General features: G+C 37.1%; 1 protein-coding gene across 3 annotated transcripts; it reads left to right on the top strand.

The window, feature by feature from the left end:
- The first annotated feature begins 14,217 nt into the window (after nucleotides 1-14,217).
- Nucleotides 14,218-19,145, top strand: LOC107624517 (protein FAR1-RELATED SEQUENCE 5-like). Of its 3 annotated transcripts, none has more exons than XM_088506171.1 (5): nucleotides 14,218-14,500; nucleotides 15,586-15,735; nucleotides 15,855-18,077; nucleotides 18,608-18,676; nucleotides 18,805-19,145. In XM_088506171.1, exons 3-5 carry the CDS (start codon nucleotides 16,578-16,580, stop codon nucleotides 18,886-18,888), a joined length of 1,653 nt encoding a protein of 550 aa, XP_088362297.1. In that variant the 5' UTR covers nucleotides 14,218-14,500; nucleotides 15,586-15,735; nucleotides 15,855-16,577; the 3' UTR covers nucleotides 18,889-19,145. The 3 variants fall into 3 exon arrangements, with proteins under 3 accessions (XP_088362297.1, XP_020968997.1, XP_016182498.1); XM_021113338.2 differs by having other exon boundaries at nucleotides 14,235-14,500; nucleotides 15,537-15,735; XM_016327012.3 differs by lacking the exon at nucleotides 15,586-15,735 and having other exon boundaries at nucleotides 14,252-14,500.
- Nucleotides 19,146-19,847: the final 702 nt, after the last annotated feature.

Consider the following 19,847-nt stretch of genomic DNA (forward strand, 5'->3'; position numbering starts at 1 on the left):
CTAAGAAGAATAGAGTAGTAGAAATAAGAAATTGTAAAGGAAATAAAATGAGAACATGGAATTAAGCCTAGATCTAAGATGGATTAACCTAACCTAATTCTAGAGAGAAGAGGGAGATTCTCTCTCTAGAAACTAACCTACATGATGCTATACTACCAAACAATTGCTCCCCCCTTGCCCAAGCTTGAATTTTGCATGAAATAGCATTAGAAATGAGTTGGGTTGGGCCCAAAGTGCTTCAGAAATCGCTGGGGGCGATTTCACTTTAGTGGGCCACGAGCAGCATCAGCGCGCACGCGTACATGGCGCGTGCGCGCCCCTGAACGTGAAATAACATATGACAAATTTTATATCATTTCGAAGCCCCGGATGTTCGCTTTCCAATGCAACTAGCACTGCCTCATTTGGACCTCTGTAGCTCAAGTTATGGTCGTTTGAGTGCGAAGAGGTCAGGCTTGACAGCTTCACGGTTCCTTCATTTCTTCATGAGTTCTCCCACTTTGCATGCTTTTCTCCTCACTTCTTTCATCCAACACTTGCCTTATGAACCTTAAATCACTCAACAAACATATCAAGGCATTGAATAGAATTAAAGTGAGTTAAATTTAGCTATTTTAAAATATAAAAAGCATGTTTTCACACTTAAGCACAAATCAAGGGAGAATTGCAAAACCATGCTATTTCATTGAATAAATGTGAGAAAAGGTGATAAAATCTCCCAAAATAAGCACAAGATAAACCACAAAATTGGAGTTTATCAAATCTCCCCACACTTAAACCAAGCATGTCCTCATGCTAAGAATAAAGAAGGACAAGAAAAGGGTATGAATATTTATTCAATGCAAATAAACTATATGCATCTATCTATATGAATGCAACTAAATACAAAATGATTCTACCTACTTGGTTAAAAGTAAATCAATCTCCAAGAACATATATGAGCAAGTAGGGCTAAGATCATATGACGATTCATGAATCCTACCCATTTGAATATCAAAATAAAGTACAAGTAGACTTGCAAGAAGAAAAGCTCATGAAAGCCGGGAACAAGGAATTGAGCATCGAACCCTCATCGGAAGTGTGTCCGCTCTAGTCGCTCAAGTGTATAGGGTCGATTCACTCAATTCTCTTCTACTCATGCTTTCCATGATTTGTTTTTCATCTAACAATCACAATTATTCAATGCAAGCATACATTCATCATGAGGTCTTATTCATAGGTTGTAATGGGGCTAGGGTCAAGGTAGGGATGTATATGGTCAAGTGAGCTTGAAATTTGAATTTTTGATTAACCTAAGCTCTCACCAAACACATATAACAACCTATGCAATTCTAATACACAACCTAGCTACCCGTGATTCCCACTTTTTCACATACTCATGCATTCTCTTTAATTCACATTCCATATGCATTGATTTTTATTGAACTTTACTTTGGGGCATTTTTGTCCCTTTTTTATTTTTTCTCTTTTTTTCTATATATATATATATATTCTTTTTCTCTCTTTTTTTTATCATTTTTTTAAAGTATATACAAACATATCAATGCATATGGTTTTACACATTTAATGCATACGCATGTACCCAATTTCCAAAAATCTTCAACGAAAATACAAGAACACACTTTTCTCTCAACCAATGTCCCAAGTTTTCCATACCCAAATGATACACACCCTCACTAACCTAAACTAATCAAAGATCCAAATTAAGAACATTTATTATTTTTCACTCAGGGGTAGTGATGTGCTAAAATTAAGAACAAAATGGATTAAATAGGCTCAAATTTGGCTAACAATGGTTGATGAAAAGTAGGCTATTTGGGTAAGTGAGCTAAATGAAATGATGGCCTCAATCATATAAATGCATGTATACATAGAATAATGGACATAAAGAATCAAACAAATCAAAGATTACAATCATAGAGAGATAATAATACACACAAGAATAAAAATAAGTGGTTATAAGATGTAACCACACCATTGGGCTCAAAACTCACATGCTTTTGTTCTTAGCTCAAAAACCATGTCCCAAAATAAATTCTTCAAGCAAGTTCACACAAAATTTTTTTTTCAAATTGGTAGGGTGCCCTAAAAATAATTTTTCTTAGAAAATAAATCATCACCCTAACCAAGTAGTCCTAACATAAAAAGAAGTGGTGAAATATGTACAAATTCTAACTAACATGCAACCTATCATGCAATACAACAACTAACTAGGAAAGAAAATCAAGAATTGGTGTTGAAAGAAAGAAATTGTTACCCATGGAGATCGGTCGGACGACCTCCCCACACTTAGAAATTTGCACCGTCCTCGGTGCATGCAAAGAAGAGCAAGGTGGAGGGTTGCTACAATTGATGAGCTCCTTCAAAAGGTTGTGCGGGTGAACTTGTTTGTTACCCCATTTAGAAGTCTTTTCATTCCTTTCCTTCTTGGTGGCCAACCTAAAAGGAAAGAGAAAGAAGGATAATTAAGCCTATATCAAAGATATCAGAGCAAGTAGAACATATGCAGGGACTAATGCCAAATAAGAGTAAGGTTCTCATTACATGTTAGCTACGCATGTAAGCGAGAAAACAATATAGGCAAAGGGCATATCAATTAATACTTGATGCAAGAGTAAAGTTAAAGCATGAAGAACATGTTGAGCATCAAGTTCAAAAGAAAATTGACACAAACAAGATTAGGGATAATCATGAGAGTATTTGGCCCTATCCTAACACAATAACAATAATGTATAAAAACAAGGGATCATGAGTTAGGAAGGACTAAAGCATTATTCTTGTGTGTAGAGCAAATATTACAATTAATGTCAAACAAGTCACAAAGCATCAGGATTAACTAAGAAATTCTCAACAATTGAATATAAGAATCCAACACCATTATTAAAACAAGAACTTAGAAAAGAAAACAAGAACAAGTTAAAAACAAAATTAAAATGCAATGAATGAACTAGGCAAATGCAATAAAAGAAAATGGAAGAAAAAAATTTTTTTTTTTACCGGCGCGGACGCGTACGCGCCAGATGCGCACACGCGTGGGTTGTAGGCACAGAATAGGCACAAACTAGGCATAACTCTTTGGAAATGTACCAGGAGGGCAGGTGGCGCTATCGGCGCGCACGCGTGCAGCGTGCGTCCGCGCGCATTGCGCAATTAGCTTGAAGGACGCGTACGCGCCAGGTGCGCGCACGCGCGAGTGGTTTGTGCTTCAGGCATGGTGCTGGCGCAGTGTAGGCGCAACTCTCGGGTCAATGTATGGAGGGGTGAGATTTTTCAATCCACGCGTCCGCGCACATGGCGCGTCCGCGTGGATGGTCGAAAATGCTTGAGGCGCGCGTACGCGCCAGGTGCGTGCACGCGCGGGTTGGTGCTCTGTTTTTCAAAATTTTTCCAAGTTCTTGCACCAAACCAAGCATTCCAAACCTCCAAACAGCTACCCAAACACCTTCAAACCTTATTTAACATACTAAACTACCAAATAAACTCAACAAACAAAACAAAACATGAAATTAAACTAATTACCAATATGTACAAAAGGGAAAAATGAAAAGAATTTACCATGGTGGGGTGTCTCCCACCTAGCACTTTTATTTTAAGTCCTTAAGTTGGACATTTGGGAAGCTCCTTGTCATGGTGGCTTATGCTTGAACTCATCTTGAAACTTCCACCAATGCTTGGACTTCAAGTAAGCTCCAAAATTCAAGATCAATGGCACCAAGCTTTGATGACGTTCCACACAAGCTAAGGGCTTCCAAAATTGGTCTTCATATATTCCCGGATCCCAAATCTTGTTTCTACATCCATCTTCAAGTTGATCATCACAATTCCAATTAGGTGGCATGACCTTAGAATTCTCAATTGAACACCCAAACATTCTCCTAGACCCACGCAATTTGGTTCTACACCAACCATTGCTATTCAACTTTGAGCATGCAACCATCATGAACCTAGAGTGATGTTTTCAACCACTACACAACTCTCTCCTACTCTTAAATCCACAAAGAGTTCTAAGTTGACCATCATTTTCAAGCAAACCATATTCAAGTGAGAAAGTAAAGCTTAAGGATAAGAATTTTACCCACTTGAATGTTGTATTAGATGATGGTGACTTAGGAAGGGGGACCTCCCCACACTTAGCCAATGCGAGGTCTATGCCCTTGTGCTCCTTCTTGACTATCTCCACCTCTTTGCAACTTTCCTTAACTTCAACCTCTTCCACTTGGTGGCTCTTTTCCAATTCAATCTCTTCTTCATTGCTCACCACGTGCATGAGTGGTTGTGCATGTTCTTCTTTGATCTCCCTGTCAAGCCCAATGGGAGAGGATTCAATTGTAGATAGGAACTCCTCAATGATTGAATCCATCTCTTGATCAACCTCTTCAAAGTCTTCAATCATGATATGCTTTGGAGGTTGTACACCCTCCCCAACATCAACATCAAGTATCTTGGAAGAGGGCTCTCTAATGCTACATTCCCAAGGACTCCCAACATCTCCTGTATTTTCAACCACTTCTTTCGGCTCATTTATCTCAACTTCTTCCTCTTGTGACAATTCTTGCTTTAAATCCTCTTCTTCACCTTGAAGCTCTAAACTCACTCCCTCACTATGCTCCTTGATTTCTACTCCACATTCAACAATGGGAGTTCCTTGATTGCTTAGGCTTAGTCGGGAGGAGGCCATATTGCTAACGGCTTCCACTAGGATAACCATTTTGGCTCCTAGCTCTTTAAACTTCTTTTCATCCTCCTCTTGTTGTCTTAAGATATGAGATTCAAGATCTCTCAATTCCAACATGGAGGCTTCATCGGAGGGCAGTGGTGGAAGAGAGGGTTCATTGTTTGAGGGGAAGGTCTTATAGTTAGAAGGTGGTTCATTTTGGTAAGGGTGTGTAGTTGGTGTATATTGAGGTGGTTCTTGAGAGTAGTTGTGTTGAAATTGTGGTGGTTTTATGTATGGTTCATATGGTTCATAAGGTGTTTGGTATGGCGGATAAGGATTATGGTCATATGGGGGTGTTTGGTAGTAGGGAACTTGTGAGTAAGGTGGTTCAAAATCATGTTGAGGGAGTGGTTCGTAGGCATGTGGTGGTGGTTGTTGACAATCACAATAAGGGTCACCACATCCATTAGATTGATATGCATTAGGATGAGAGTTATACCCATAAGAATCCAGAGGTTGTTGTTGCCAAGAAGGGTGATCAATCCTTTTGAGGCTCCTCCCACCTTTGATTGTTCCATCCTTGATGCATATTGTCATTGTGGCTCCCATTTTCTACAACATAATTTGAGCCAAACTCATAGCCAAAGTGAGGATGAGAATTCATAATAGCAAAAGAGAATAAAAATAAGTACTAATAAAAACTAATAAAAACTAACTCCTAAAGCAAGCAAAACTAACAAAGAAGCCTATTAACATATATACAATAGCCAATAACAAAGCACCATTGTAACTCCCCGGTAACGGCGCCATTTTGATTGATGAAAATTGTTGTGATGGTCTAGAATTTCTCTTGTAGAAATTAGAACTTCATTGCAAGTATAGTTCTACACCAACAAACAATTCTCCCAATCAAAAATTTGGTTTTGTCACAAATACAAACCCCAATGAAAATTAACCGGAGTATTTAGACTTCGGGTCGTCTCACAAGAAATTACAATGAAGTGATCAATTATTGGCTATGAAGATGCAAGGAGGGTTTGATTTTATGTTTTTGCAAGAAAATAAATGGCAAGAAAAGCAAAGAGAGCAATTAAGGAAAGCAATTAATAAAGAGATACATTCATGGAAAGAATTGAGATCATAGGCTTTCTATCCTAGTCATATAATGATTAATTCATCTTATTTAGTCGACTCCAACACATAGAGAGAAAGTCAAACAAGATTAATCAATCATACCACAATAATAAACAAGAATTTATCTTATTTTGTCATCTCTAACATTGGAAGAAGATATAAGTTATCTTCCATGAGAGAAAGTCAAACAAGACTAGTTAATCTCAAATCAAAAGTCCTAATCAACTCACTAATTGAATTAGCAAAAGATTAGCGTCATTGAAAATGATATTAACTAACAACTCTAGATCACCAACATGAGTTGGGTTTTCATGATTCAAGATTGTCCAATTACTCTTTCCAAGCCAAGAATGCTCAAAATCTACCCTAAAGCCCAACCAAGCATTTTGTCAAATACTTGGTGGGTACAAATGGAAAGCATGGTAAAAGTGCAAGAATAATAAATCTATCAACTACCAATTGCAAGGAAAGTAAATCAACAATTCAAATCATCAATTAAAAGAACATCAACATTAAATTTCATTAAATGTAAACAAGATCCAACATGAGTATTCATAAACATAAAGAGACATAAAAGTAAAATTAACATAAAAATTAAGAAGAATAGAGTAGTAGAAACAAGAAATTGTAAAGGAAATAAAATGAGAACATGGAATTAAGCCTAGATCTAAGATGGATTAACCTAACCTAATTCTAGAGAGAAGAGGGAGCTTCTCTCTCTAGAAACTAACCTACATGATGTTATACTACCAAACAATTGCTCCCCCCTTGCCCAAGCTTGAATTCTGCATGAAATAGCATTAGAAATGAGTTGGGTTGGGCCCAAAGTGCTTCAAAAATCGCTGGGGGCGATTTCACTTTAGTGGGCCACGAGCAGCATCGGCACGCACGCGTACATGGTGCGTGTGCGCCCCTGAACACGAAGCAACATATGGAAAATTTTATATCATTTCGATGTCCCGGATGTTAGCTTTCCAACACAACTGGAACCATCTCATTTGGACCTCTGTAGCTCAACTTATGGTCGTTTGAGTGCGAAGAGGTCAGGCCTGACAGCTTCACGGTCCTTCATTTCTCATGAGTTCTCCCACTTTGCATGCTTTTCTCTTCACTCTTATGAACTTGAAATCACTCAACAAACATATCAAGACATTGAATGGAATTAAAGTGAGTTAAATTTAGCTATTTTAAGGCCTAAAAAGCATGTTTTCACACTTAAGCACAAATCAAGGGAGAATTGCAAAACTATGCTATTTTATTGAATAAATGTGAGAAAGGGTGATAAAATCCCCCAAAATAAGCACAAGATAAACCACAAAATTGGAGTTTATGAAGGAGGAGAAAACTTTTTAATTTAAAAAAAAATTGATTTCATTTACAATAAGAAAGTGACACGTGATATATTTTGATTGTAAAATTAATTATATATAATAGATGATAGATATATAATAGATTTCCTTTGAAATTGCTTGTTTTCCTTTGTTGTACTAAATTTGGACCTTAATGACATAAATCACACGAGTAATATTATAACTTTATCCTAATTTATTATTTTTAATAACTAATTAGCTAATAATATTTAAAAGTATTGGTCAACATAAATTAAAATTATTAGCTCTTAATTATCAGTTTAGAAAAAAATTTGTCTAAGTTTTATGGCCCAATTTTTATTTGGTATAGTTGTGATTCAAAAATGATAAAATTTTATTGAATTTAGAATTAGATTAAGATCTTACAAAAGGGCGCCCTCCGGTATAAATTAATTATCATATAAATATACAGATATTTTTTTGTATTATACAGTGGCATGACATGTGGGTAACTTGTCTCCAAGAAGTACATTGCAGAGAACTAAGTGAACTAAGTGAAGCAGCTGAAACTCCAAAAATTAGTTAGTCGTGTTGTGATGAGGATGGATAAGGATGATGGATGCCCATTTATGAGGGCATGTTTTTTCTATATTGAAAGAAATAAATGAAGTTTGAAATGTAAACTTTGTGTGCCTATAAATATATGTACTGAGGCAAAGAGGGGATATACACACAACAATTAATAAACAATTCTCTCTCTCCCTTAGTTGCAATACTTCTCTCTCTTTACATTTCTTTATTTTATATTTGTTACCTCTTCCTTATTTATTTATTTAGTTATTTTATAACACGTTATTAGCACGAAGCTCTAACGATATTTTAGGAAGACTTCAGGTAACAAATTTTTATTATGTCGAAGCTCTTTTATCTTGAATTTAATGCTCTTAATATATTTGGAAACAATTATTTATCATGGATGTTAGATGCTAAAATCCATCTTGATTCAATGGATCTTGAAGATACCATTAAGGCTGAAAATAATACATCCCAGAAGGATAAAGCCAAAGCTATGATTTTCCTTCATCGTCATCTGACGTAAGATTGAAAAATAAATATCCCACATTAAAAGATCCTGCAGATCTGTGGAAAGACCTTGAAAAAAGGTACAATCATGTAATACTTTCTCAAGCCCGATATATTAGAGAAAATTTTTTCGACCTTCCATGCCTCGAATGTGCTCATGCAGTAGCAGTATTGAGAAAAAGGATTTAAAAAATTTTTTTTGAGCTAATTTCTTGCTTTCTTGTTGCTGAACGCAAGAATGAGTTGCTTTTAAGAAATTATGAAGCGCGCCCAGCTGGCGCCGCCTCATTTCCTGAAGCAAATGCGGCAAATTATAACCCCAGAAGAGGTAAATGGCAAGATTTTAATAACAAGAAAAATTATGGAAGGAAAAGAAATTATGTTCATAAGAAAAAATCTCACCAGAGGTAGGATAAAGAAAGAAACAATGGGCAAGAATATATCAATCGAGGATAAATGCTTCCGTTATGGTAGAAAGGGCCATTGGTCACGTACCTGTCGTACCCCAAGGCACCTAGTTGATCTTTATCAAGCATCCTTGAAAAAGGATGACAAAGGAAAGAAAACAAATTTTGTTTCAAATGATGAAAATTCCACCACTCATTATGATGTATCTAATTTCTTTAAGGATTCTGAAGAAAATATTGGCTATTTGATCAATGATGGAATAGTTTGATATATGTATGTGTTTGTTAAGTATTCATGTGAATAATTTTACTGTGCATGCACTTCTACTCATTTTATTATTATTATCATTTGTTTTTGAAGAAAAATGACAATGACATATTCTGAAAATATTTGCCTTGCGGATTGTGCAAGTTCGCACACTATTCTTAAAAGTACTATATATTTTACCCATCTTGTGCCAAAAGAAGAGTATATTAATACTATTATTGGCTCAGGCAATGTGATAGAAGGCTCCGGAAGAGCTATAATTTTATTTTCTGGAGGAACAAAATTCATAATAAATAATGCACTATTGTCTACTAAGTCTCGAAGAAACTTGTTGAGTTTCAAAGATATTCGCCAAAATGGATATCATGTTGAGACAATGAATGAGGAAAATCATGAGTATTTATATATTATAACTCATGATTCAAATAAGAAAGTTATATTAGAAAAATTACCCTCACTTTCATCTGGGTTGTATTATACCAAGATTAGTGCAATTGAATCACATGCCATTGTAAACCAGAAGTTTACTAGCCCAAATAAATTCATAACTTGGCATGATAGATTGGGTCATCCGAGAACAACCATGATAAGGAGAATTATTGAAAACTCCCATGGACATTCACTAAAGAACCAGAAGATTCTTAAAACTAGTGAATTTTGTTGTGCTGTATGTTCTTAAGGGAAGTTAATTTTAAGGCCATCACCAGTAAAGATCGGATTTGAGTCCCCTGAATTCCTAGAAATGATTCAAGGTGATATATGTGGACCTATTCATCCACAATATGGATCTTTTAGATATTTTATGGTCCTAATAGACGCATCTTCGAGATGGTCACACGTGTGCTTATTATCTTCTCGCAACCTGGTGTTTGTGATATTACTGGCTCAAATTATTCGATTAAAAGTACAATTTCCAGAAAATCCAATCAAATCAATTCGTCTTGATAATGCTGGTGAATTTACTTCCCAAGCTTTTGATGCTTATTGTATGGCTAATGGAATAAGTGTTGAACATCAAGTAGCTTATGTTCACACACAAAATGGGTTAGCAGAATCATTTATTAAATGTCTCCAATTAATTGCTAGACCCTTACTTATGAGAACAAATCTCCCAACCTCGGTTTAGGGGCATGCTATTTCACATGCCGCAATACTTATTCGATTGAGGCCAACGAGTTACCATAAGTTCTCTCCTATGCAATTAGCCTTTGGCCAGCAGCCAAATATTTCCCATTTAAGAATATTCGGGTGTGCGATATATGTTCCCATTGCACCACCTAATCGCACCAAAATGGGACCCCAAAGAAAATTGGGGATATATGTTGGATATGATTCTCCCTCTATAGTAAGGTATCTTGAGATACAAATGGGAGATGTATTTAAATCCCGGTTTGCGGATTGTCATTTTGATGAATCAAAATTTCCAACATTAGGGGAAGAGAATAAGTTTCCTAAAAAGGAACTTAATTGGAATACATCATCGTTGATGCATTTAGATCCTCGATCAGGACAATGTGAACTAGAAGTTCAAAAGATTATACATTTGCAAAGAATAGCAAATGAATTGCCTGATGCATTTTCCGATATAAAGAGGATAACCAAATCTTATATACCAGCGAAAAATGTCCCAATTTGAATTGATGTCCCAGTAGGACAAATAGCCACTGAAGCAAATTCACGCCAGAAGTGTGGCAAGGCAGAAAATGCCCCAATTCAAATTAATGTCCCAGTAGGACAAATAACCACTAAAGCAAATACACGCCAGAAGCGTGGCAGGCCTGTCGGTTTCAAAGATAAAAATCCTCGAAAGAGAAAAGAGGTAAATACTATTCCTGTTGAAAAAGACATAGTAAAGACACCTGCAGTTGTCTAAAATTTTGATATAATTTTAACGCCAGAAGACGTTCAGGTACCTAAAAATTGTGAAAATGACGAGATCTCGATAAATTATGTCTTTACAGGAGAGAAATGGGACCGAAATAAAACAATTGTCAATGAAATATGTGCATATAATTTGGCATTAAATATTATGCATGAAAGTAAGGATCTTGAGCCAAGATCAATCGAAGAGTGTCGACAAAGAAATGATTGGCCAAAATGGAAAGAAGCCATGAAGGCTGAATTAGACTCACTTGCAAAACGTGAAGTCTTTGGACCTGTAGTCCATACACCTGCAGATGTAAAACCTGTTGGATACCGATGGGTATTTGTGAGAAAACGAAATGAGAAAAATGAAGTTGTGCGCTACAAAGCCCGACTTGTAGCACAAGATTTTTCACAAAGGCCCGGTATAGATTATGAAGAAACGTATTCCCCTATAGTGGATGCGATAACATTGCGTTATTTGGTCAGTTTATCTGCATATCATAAACTGCAGATGCATTTAATGGATGTGGTAACAGCCTATTTGTACGGCTCATTAGATCGGGATATCTATATGAAAGTCTCTGAAGGACTAAAGATATCTAAACCATCCAGTGAATATTCGCAAGGGTTATACTCAGTTAAATTGCAAAGATCTTTATATGGTCTAAAGTAATCTGGACGAATGTGATATAATCGTCTTACTGAGTATCTAGCCAAAAATGAATTCAAGAATGATGATATCTGTCCATGTGTTTTCATAAAGAAAACCGCATCTGGATTCATTATAATTGCTATGTATGTTGATGATTTAAATATCATTGGGACTCCTGAAGAGATTCCAACAATTATAAAAACTCTGAAAGAAGAGTTTGAGATGAAAGATCTTGGAAGGACTAAATTTTGTCTCGGCCTGCAGATCGAGCATACAAAAGATGAGATCTTTATTCATCAAGTGACATACACAGAGAAGATCTTGAAAAGATTTTATATGGATAAGTCACATCCTTTGAGTACCTCAATGATCGTAAGATCTTTGGATATGGAAAAGGATCAATTCCGTCCTAAAGAAGAGAATGAAGATATCATTGGTTCTGAAGTACCATATCTTAGTGCCATTTGAGCGTTAATGTATCTTGCCAATAATACGCGACCTGACATATCATTCGCGGTGAATTTACTAGCAAGGTATAGTTCCTCTCCAACCAGAAGACATTGGAGTGGAATCAAGCAAATTTTTTGATATTTTCATGAAACGGTTAATATGGGATTGTTTTATCCCTATGGATCCAAGTCACAACTAGTTGGCTATGCAGATACCAGATACTTGTCTGATTCACATAAAGGGAGATCTCAAACAGGATACCTGTTTACATATGGTGGTACAGCTATATCATGGAGGTCCACGAAACAGACAATAGCAGCAACATCCTCTAATCATGTTGAAATACTGGCAATTCATGAAGCTAGTCGCGAATATTTTTGGCTGAGGAGTCTGATTCAATATATTCTATCATCATGTGGATTGATTGGTCATAAGATAGCTCCAATTGTCCTGTTTGAAGATAATACATCATGTATTGCTCAACTTAAAGGCGGATATATCAAAGGTGATAGAACAAAGCATATTTCTCCCAAATTCTTCTTCACTCATGATCTTCAAAATCAAGGGACAATTGATGTCCAACAGATCCGCTCAAGTGACAATCTGGCAGATTTATTTACAAAGTCACTCCCAAAATCCTCCTTTGAAAGATTGGTACATGAGATTGGGATGCACCGATTTCGAGATATCAACTGATGTCGACAAGAGGGGGAGACTGTACTCTTTTTCCTTGGTCAGGTTTTTTCCCATTGAATTTTTCTTGACAAGGTTTTTAATGAGGCAGTCCCCATCACTAAAGGATATTGTACTCTTTTTCCTTCACTAAGGTTTTTTCCCATTGGGTTTTTCTTTAGTAAGGTTTTAACGAGGCAATAATCCTAAATGGTCATCCAAGGGGGAGTGTTGTGACGAGGATGGATAAGGATGATGGATGCCCATTTATGAGGGCACATTTTCCCTATGTTGAAAGAAATAAATGAAGTTTGAAATGTAAACTTTGTGTGCCTATAAATACATGTACTGAGGCAAAGAGGGGATACAAACACAACAACCAATAAACAATTCTCTCTCTCCCTTACGTTGTAATACTTCTCTCTCTTTACATTTCTTTATTTTATATTTGTTAACTCTTCCTTATTTATTTATTTAGTTATTTTATAACAAGTCGAACCGATTACAATTATTAGGCTCCTTTTTAATAATTGGAGATGTGGGCTTTGTGTTTCATGTAATTTCTTTTTTTAACTTTTAATTTTCTATTGTGCCAGAAAGGATGAATGTAAATTAAAATTGGGTTTCTTTATCAAAAGAAAAATGTCTAATAAATTTTCACATGAAAGAAGAAATTTAAATTCATCAAATACCTATGTAGATATGATATACAATTTTAAAATGATTTGTGATTTTTTTTTTCACCATTCAATATTTTTTCTTTCTTTTTTTAGTATCTTTTTCTTTCATTACAAAATGTGTATTTTTTTTATAATTTGTTTAGTTTTAAATCACATAACTTTGTTAGAGTACACCTAATTCTTATGTTACCAAATTATACTTAACAAACTTAGTTTAAGATAATTTGATTAATTTTACAGTTTGTACATTGTATTAATAATTAGTTATTTAATATTCTTAAAAAATATAACAAATTATAATTTAGAATCAAAACTATTTAATGTAAACTCAATATTCATATTTAAACTAAATTTGATATCAAATTATGAATTAAAACTTTAAATGTTATCATTTGAATTTCTTGGTTTCTTTGGTTTTGATAAAAGTTAGAACAAAATTAAAAAAAATGAATAACTAAGCAAAAATCTTTTTAGCTTTTAAGAAAAATTGAAGTCTATTGCTGCATTAAGAAACTATGTTTAAATTAAATACAACTTTATTATTCTAAGTTTTTTTTTTCTAAAACCAAATAAATTACCAATTTCAAGTAATAACATTTTAAGACTAATGCTATGGTGCTAAAAGACATTTTTTTTGGTAGATGCTAAAATGTGTTGTTGACATGTAGAGAAGGATACGTGTTTGTGTTGCTGGCACACACGCAAACAAGAACTGGATGGTAGCAGGAAGTGGTCAGAATGAAGTGATAGTTTGTAGAGAATGATTGACCAATTTTTATAATAATTAAGTAGTGCTAAGTCTTAATGATAATTAGGATACGTTTCAGGTACTCCAGTGTACTTTACTGGAGTATTGATGTGCCATGTACGTTTAGGTTTTCAGTTTTGTATTTGTCTTATAGTAAAGTGTTAAAAGACTATATTAACCTCTGAATTAAATTAAAAATTACCTAATTGGGCAGCTAAAAATTTGTCATAGCTTGCTGCTGGAATTGAAATCTTTGCAGCTTAAATAGGAAGATGCTAAGAAAGTTAAGTGGCTTATAATGTTGGATGAGCTGGAAGAATGTGATGGTAAAGCATGTTCGTGAGAAGTGGATATGGTCGCATCTCTGCCGCAGTTCGCCCTTAAGAATGTGTTGATGTCCTGATACAGCTGTGTTGGGTTGTTGGCATTCTCGACCTTCCCCTAAGTAGCTGATTCGATGTTCTGCAGTGGAGTTGTTTTGGGTGCTGTTGCGAGAAAAGGAGGAAAGGGCGATTCATCAGTCGGTATTGTGCGGGCTGCAGAAGCTTGCGCCGTTAAAGGAACAATCGAAAGGTATGTTTGTTATTTCTGGCATTATTTTTTGTAGCAGGGGAATTAATTTGGGGCCAGATTTAAGGTATCGGAACTGACCGAGGGAGATTACATGTGTTGGCACTGTAATTTTGGGTTGTTGACATGGCGTGTACCTGGAGAAGTTATTTATGATCTTTTTAGATAAATTAATTGACTCACACTAAAGGATTACACTGGTATGCAGTGGAAAATGGAGTTTGGCGTTTAGTTAGAGTCATTTTCTGTACAGAAGCAAAGGCAGAAGTTTTTTACTTTTTGGGTAGATTAATACAAGAATTATTAAAATTTAGAATTGTTGAATTTCTATAAACTTAATTAAAGCGTTAGTTTATTTATTTGTTCAGGACACCACTGTTTTTTTAAATTGGTTGGTTGAATAGATTAGGATTAGCTGCATGTGATGTTAATGGCATCAAGTAATTTAATATGCATCCGGTCACCAGTTTAACAGGAAAGGTGTAACTTTTTTCGTCTCCAAATTTCAATTCGAATTGGTTAGTTAATGTGCTTTGCTGGTCTTCTGGTGCATATGTTATTGGAAAACAGAGGTATCTTGTTCTACATTTGTTGTTGAATTGGCTACATATGTATTTCTCAATCCGTCATGCCAGTTTAGTTTCTTAAAGTTACAACAAAATCTGGTTTCACAATCACTATGAGGGGAGTTGAAGCAATTTTTGAGCCATTTAAGTGCATAAGCAATTTGGTTGTTCATAAAGGACTAATAAGCAACGAACTATATAGGAAATTCATGTTCCCCCTAGTCACAACCGTAGTTGTAGTTATGACATTTATTTTGTCAGCTTCATTTGATTATGTAATAGTAGATGTGGTTTTTTATGTGTTGATATGAATGATCAAGGTGGGGTAGTTGTTTGTATAGGGGGATTTTACTACATCAAATGAGTGTATAGTTTCGCTGGAAGCATTGAAATTGGCGTAGATGCTATGCGTTTCCCATGTTAACATGTTAGATTAAGTTGCTTTGTTAAAGGGGTTTTTATAAATTGGGCAGATTGTGACGGCGAGAGTGGTTTTTTTTGTTGTCTATGCAATTGTTGAAGTTCTTAGGAACCACAAGTGAGGGGATCCTCTAAAAGAAGCAAGTGCAGCCAATTAGGAAATAGATGAACAACATAAACCAAGAGGCGATATCAACGTCAGCCAATCATGAATCGGCGGTGCCAGAGCCGGAGGACGGGATTTTGAATGAGGTATACGATAGGGGGAAGTTGCAGATTTGGAATGTGTTATTTTCTTTTTCAATCTGAAGATGAATAGTATAAGTTAATGTACCAATTGGGTGATCGTAGCGTTGTTAATTGTTGTGCAGGAAACACTTTTTGACATGAGCATGTTAGGGGACGAAGAAGGGTTTCCGAATATGACGCAGACAAAGGTGGAGCCTGAATCTGCTCAGGTACCAAGTCATGTCAGCGTTGAAGATGTGCTGAAGATGGAGTTCTTTACCCCTGGGGAAGCAAGGGAATTCTACACGAGTTATAGTAGGTTAAAAGGTTTTGCAATAAGGAACAGTAAGACGGTAAAAAATGCTAAAGGAGATATCGTTAGATACAATTTTGTTTGCAACAGAGAAGGATTTAGGCAGAAGAAGTGGTTAGATAAGCCCGATAGGAAAAGAGAGTACAAGCCTATAATGCGATGTGGGTATGTAGCAGAGATGAGGATAAAGAAGAATCATGGTAATGGAAAATGGTATGTTTCACAGTTTGTGGATGATCATAACCACACCCTACTCCCAGAAAGGTTTATTGGATATCTGCCTTCACACAGGAATATGTCTGATGTAGAAATTGCTCAAATGAATAGCATGCGGCAAGTTGGGATAAGCATTCCGAAGATATACCAGTCATTTGCGATGCAGGTTGGGGGCTTTAACTTAGTAAGATTTACTAAGCAAGATATGCACAACGACGTGTGAAAGCAACGTGCTCTCCAGAGCGGAGATGTGAATGCCGCGCTACGTTTCTTCGAACATGCTGCCAGAAACGATGAGAGACTGTTTTGGAGGTATGAGGTGGCGGCTGGTTCTCGCATGTGTGACATTATATGGAGTGATGGTCGAAGCCAGGAAGATTATGAGGCGTTCGGTGATGTCCTCGCCTTTGATGCGACCTATGGGAGGAACAAGTATAACTTGCCGGTTATTGTTTTGTCCGGTGTTAATCACCATAATCAGACATGCGTGTTTGCAGCAGCAATGGTTTCATGTGAGTCACAGGATTCGTACAAATGGGTGCTGAGACGGTTTCTAGAATGCATGCGGGGAAAGGCCCCGAAGGCATTTATAACTGATGGGGATCCTTCTATGAGGCTAGCTATTATGCATGTATTTCCAGATGCTCATCACAGACTATGCGCGTGGCACCTACTAAGGAATGCCACTGCTCATGTCTCGCAACCACGTTTCACACAGTTATTCAAACAGTGCATGCTCGCTGACATAGAGGTTCATGAATTTGAGAGGCAGTGGGAGGCGATGGTTGGGGAGTGTGGTGTTCGAGAGGTTGAATGGGTGATGGACCTCTATAGTAAGAAGTTGTCATGGGCAACCGCGTACATACGGGGCAGATTCTTTACAGGTTTAAGGACAACCTCTCGGTGCGAGTCGTTGCATGCTAAGTTGGGTGGGTTTGTGGAGAGTAGATATGGGATATTGGACTTTATTACAAATTTTCAGAGATGTGTTGATTTCCTAAGAGACAAGGAGGAGGAGCTTGACTTTCGTTCCTTTTACGGTACCCCGGTGCTTCAAACGCACTTTCAAGAGATTGAGAGGTCAGCGGCGACCCTGTATACCCGTGAAGTATTTTATAGATTTCGAGAGACCTTAAAGCGGGTTGTGAGATTTAACATTATCGACCGGGAGGATTGTGAAAACGGATGCTGCTACGTGATACAAAAGTATCGCCGACCGGAGTCAACTTGGCAAGTGTTGCACCAGCCGCAGAATGGAACCTTTGAATGTAATTGCCACAGGATGGAGTCATATGGGATCCCTTGTGTTCACATAATTTTTGTTCTGGTAGGTATTGATATCGGTTATTTGCCCGAGACTCTGGTCCTCAAGAGGTGGTGCAGAAACGCCAAGAACAATGTGACTTTCGTTAGACAAGTTACTGAAACGGGTGATGCTGCATCCCGGTACCACAGCAGACTTGGTGCATTTGTAGACCAATGTAAGCGTTTGGCTAAGGTGGCTTGTCTAAGGGAGGAGGACTACAAGGTATATAGCGAGAAAATGGCACGGGATGTTGTCATGTTGGAGGTCAAGAATGGGTTGCGTGTCGCCGCAGATGTTAATACACAGCCTAACGGTGAGGGCGGTGGTGGGATAAATGATCCAGTCCGCGTCCGAACAAAAGGCACCGGTAGAGGAAACGTTTCTCAGCGAACCAAGGGACCGAAGAAGAGAAAATGCAGCGCCTGCGGAAAACTGGGTCATCGCCGAACTCGCTGCCCCATTGGGGCAGACCTGCGCCCGGGATGTCGTGGATCGCAACGGGTTCCCAAGGGTCGGCAAGCTGAAGCTCAGGTTAGCACGATATGCTGTGTGTGAGTTATAATTCATGGGATTTCTAGGGTGGTCATGAAATTTTTCAAACTTTGAAGGATCAATGATTAGGACATGCCAAATGTGAGTATATCCCGAAAGGAGTAGATGATAACAGGGACTTTAAGTTTTGAACATTGTTGAGTTTGCGTAGGTTTTGAGAGTTGTTCATAAAACAAAAAGCATCAATATTTCATGAGCATAGAACATTTCATACAGGGTAGAATCAGCATGAAAGTATAAGTAGAACATGAGCAATTCACAAAGTAGGAGAAACATGAACAGTTAAATCTATAAACGTCAATATAGCAAATTCTAGGTATTAGGGGTTGAGGCACATGTTTTATTTGAAATCAATTAATCATGTTGGGAGGGTTCATTAATATTAGGAGTGGTTTTTTTGTCATATGCGGATCCACAAAGATTTGATGTACGTCAACATTTCAATTCCATTAGAATTTATGTTGGAAACATTGTATTTAATACCCGACTTGCCTCTTTTTGCTGTGCAGGCGACACCGTCACAGACGACTAGACCAGATCACTTGAACTGTTTTGCCTCTGAACTTGCAACGGGTCAGGTAAGTGCCAATATTGTCCCGTTACAACTGATTCAGTTATGCCACGTGTTTTGTTTACGTTTCCATCTCTAGCTTTGCTATCAGTGGGCAAGCACCCTAACTGTTGAAAACATAAATGTAAATTGCAGCAGGAGCTCCAGATGGGGGCGGGCACGAGGAAGAGGAAACTAAGGGTTGAGCTTCCAAATACATTCCCGCAATTCATGTCATAGGAGGCTATCATAGACAAATAGACTTGTAGTTGCTTTCATTATTCCTCTAAGTGTAGAACATTATTTTTAAGGTTTACGCACTAAGAGGCTAGCCCCCAACCATGTTGTGTTATTGACAGTGTGGGAATATCAATTTGATTGAGTTTGTTGGGTTGTTATGAAATATCCTAATGTGGTAAGAAATTTGTGTTGTAACAGTGGCTTCTTAGCAGCGTATATCATTTCACCGTAATTAAAAAGTTTATTATATTCTAACAGGAGCTTTGTAACAAGTAATATGTTCTCTTGTTGGGGCATGCAAAGGTTGCTGCTTTAGGGCAGGACGTTTCCTCGCAAGGAAGGATGGAGATTTGGCAAGATATGTTGACCAGTACTCGGAGTGTCAACATATGCTGAGGAATGCACAATCACTCTGGGGCAATGCCTGATTAAAACGGTGACCACACATGCAAGTTTGAAAAAAAAAATGGTTATGAGAAGCGAACACCTGATGAAGCCACCTAACTAATACATATTCATAGATATAGAAACCATCTGGAACCAGAGTTCAACCCTTACACATTAAAGCCTTGATATAGCAATACATAACAGCAACAATTAAATTAAAAATGTATGGACCTGCTTAACGGTTCCCACTTACATTGTTACACAAGTCATCATGCTAATTAACAATAACAGCTGGGTACATAGTAAGAGCATTTGCTACCCGGCAGGGTTCATAACCAAAGTTGACCACCGGAATAATACAAGTAGAGTACAAATACTAAAGTCTGGAATTAGAAATATATAACATCAACAAGTACTTTCAAAATAATTGGGCCTTGTAAATGGATCCCAACTTCATTCACATAAAACCATGTAACTATCCTAGTAATTAGGGAACAAACGGAAGACTCCGCCACACCGTCTCCGCCTTGAGGTCCACAAGCGCCTTAAGCTCGCTGTAGTCGGATCCGGCA

This window comes from Arachis ipaensis, chromosome B10, assembly GCF_059453495.1.
Source record: "Arachis ipaensis isolate K30076 ecotype BB chromosome B10, ASM5945349v1, whole genome shotgun sequence".
Taxonomy (NCBI): Eukaryota; Viridiplantae; Streptophyta; class Magnoliopsida; order Fabales; family Fabaceae; genus Arachis; species Arachis ipaensis.